The sequence below is a fragment of the Condylura cristata genome, unplaced genomic scaffold, assembly GCF_000260355.1.
Source record: "Condylura cristata isolate star-nosed mole 26May11 unplaced genomic scaffold, ConCri1.0 scaffold00035, whole genome shotgun sequence".
Lineage (NCBI taxonomy): Eukaryota > Metazoa > Chordata > Mammalia > Eulipotyphla > Talpidae > Condylura > Condylura cristata.
The window spans coordinates 15,207,465-15,209,518 of NW_004567136.1; the positions used below are offsets into that span (position 1 = coordinate 15,207,465).

The window sequence follows — 2,054 nt, forward strand, 5'->3', positions numbered from 1 at the left end:
GGGGGGGCCCGCGAGAGGCCTGGGCTCCGAGGCGTCCCCGGGTCCGTGCTCAGGGGCTCTGGGAACTCTTGGGCCCTCCTGCCCGCTCGCTCCTTCCCTAGCTGACTGTCCCCCAGCCTGTCCTGCCCGTTGTCGGGACAGCGCGCAGGGACACGCTCTTTCCCTCAGCCCCACCGCGTCTCGGAGCCCACCCGTCTCCGCGGTCCCTCCCCTAATTCGCGAAACATAAGAACAGCCAAATAAAAGGGCGCAAACGCCACAGAGCGACACGGCCTTGGCTGCCGAGCCCGGACGGCCGTCCCCGGGAGCCACGGACCCGAGCCGGAGGGCCGGCAGGCCGCCGTGGGCGGCGGTGACCTGGGGCCTGGAACGCAGCTAAGCACTTTTGCCGACTGAAGCTGACTTGCATGTCTCTGCTCGCTGGGTTTGCGAAACAGCAGCGAGAGCCCTGGGGGTTGCCTGGCCCACTCGGGCAGCACCGCTCCGGACGCAGGACCGGCGCAGGACACGCTGGACCAGCACCCGGTCAGCCAGGCGCGGCCACCAGGGCACAGGGAGACGCGGGGCGCGGCCCGGCCGCTGTGGGGCCCTCGGTCACTGCCGCCCAGCCTGCGACGGGGGACACCTGCCTCCACGCCAACGAGCAAACCAACCATGGCGGCAGCGGCCACCTGTGAAGAGGCTGCCGGGAGAAATGGGGGAGCACTCCCTGAGCCCCGGGAGGCTGGCGGCGAGGACCCCAGGGGCTGGCTGGCGTCCGGGCAACGCTTTCTCAGTGTCCCCCAGCTCTAGAGAAAGCTCCGTGACCACCACAACAGGAGCTTTGCTCTAAAGTCCAAAAACTGGCTGCTCCGTAGCCGACGGCCCTCTGACTGAGCGCCGAGGCGTGCGGGGGCGGGAACCGCACCACGGCTGGCCCACGCCCGAAAGGGACAGCCCGCAGCCAGAGGAAGCCCCTGCTCGGCCTCCTTGAGGAGTGGCGTGGGCCGCGGGCCCCAGGAGGCGGAGGGCCACGCAGCAGCGCTGACCTGCCCCGGGCAGACCAGAGGGCGCGTGGCCGGGCGCTGGGCGGGCTCCACAGCAGCCGGGGGCCGGACAGGCTGACTCAAGCTTCCGGCACCGTTTCTCCAGCCAGTGAAGACCCAGGAGGCCGGGCAGGCCTGTCTGGAACGTACGACGCTGTGGACAGCAGCAGCCTGGTCCACGGCCCTCGCGGGGTGCCACGCTGGGCCCCCGCTGGGGCTTGCGGCGAGACCCACACGCGGGCTCTGCTCTCGGGCAGCGGTCAGAGCCGCTCGGCCCTCCCCACGGCGTCACGGCCAGCGGCTCCATGACCGTCTGAGAGCCGGGTTCCCGCCGTGGCCCCGGCGAGGGGCGCTGGTGCTTGGGGTGGGCCTGGCTACGGGCCAGAGCGTGGACGCCGGCCCGGACGCACGAGTGGCCGGTGTGCCGGGGGTGGCCGCGGCTTGGCGCCATCACAGGGGACGCCAGGCCGCAGGGACCCAGCGGCTTCCGAGCAGAGCTTGCGTGAGACTCGGCAGCCTGGACCTGCCGCGCGGGAGCCGGCAGCTCCTGGACGTCCAGGTGGGGACGCGGTCCCGGGCCGTCCGAGGAGGCCAGCCCCGGCCCCGGCCCCGTGGCTGCGTGAGCAGCACCCGGGTGCGGAGGCGGCCTCTGGGCAGTGAGGCGTTTCCACCGCGCGGCTCGCGCCAGGCTGGCAGGAGCGCGGGTGACCGCCCGGAGAGGAGGGCGGGCCCACTCGCTGCAGCCAGGCTGTGGCTGCCGGGCTCTTTCGAAACTTTTGACTGTGTGGCCAACATTTGGAAAGTGTTCGGGGTTAGCTCTGAAAAGCGACATTCTTCTTCAAGAACCTGCTAGAAGCAAACCCAGAGCTCACGGTCACCAGGGGACCGTGAGGCCTCAGGGCCTGGGCTGAGACGGGCCTCTCCTGGCGCCGAGCCAGTAAGTCTGCATTCTCACCGCCTCGATTAGTCACCCGCGCCAGGTCCGACTCCAGGAACGAGGGAGAGTTCAAAAACATCAGCAGAAGGCAG

General features: G+C 70.6%; 1 protein-coding gene across 1 annotated transcript in view; it reads right to left on the reverse strand.

The window, feature by feature from the left end:
- The window catches only part of CRTC3 (CREB regulated transcription coactivator 3), a 21,884-nt gene extending 21,228 nt beyond the window's left edge, over nucleotides 1-656 (reverse strand). The window contains exon 1 of the mRNA XM_012732690.1: nucleotides 404-656. Within this exon, the coding sequence (XP_012588144.1) occupies nucleotides 404-656 (253 nt within the window). The remainder of the gene's footprint in view (nucleotides 1-403) is intronic.
- Between the last annotated feature and the right edge of the window lie 1,398 nt (nucleotides 657-2,054).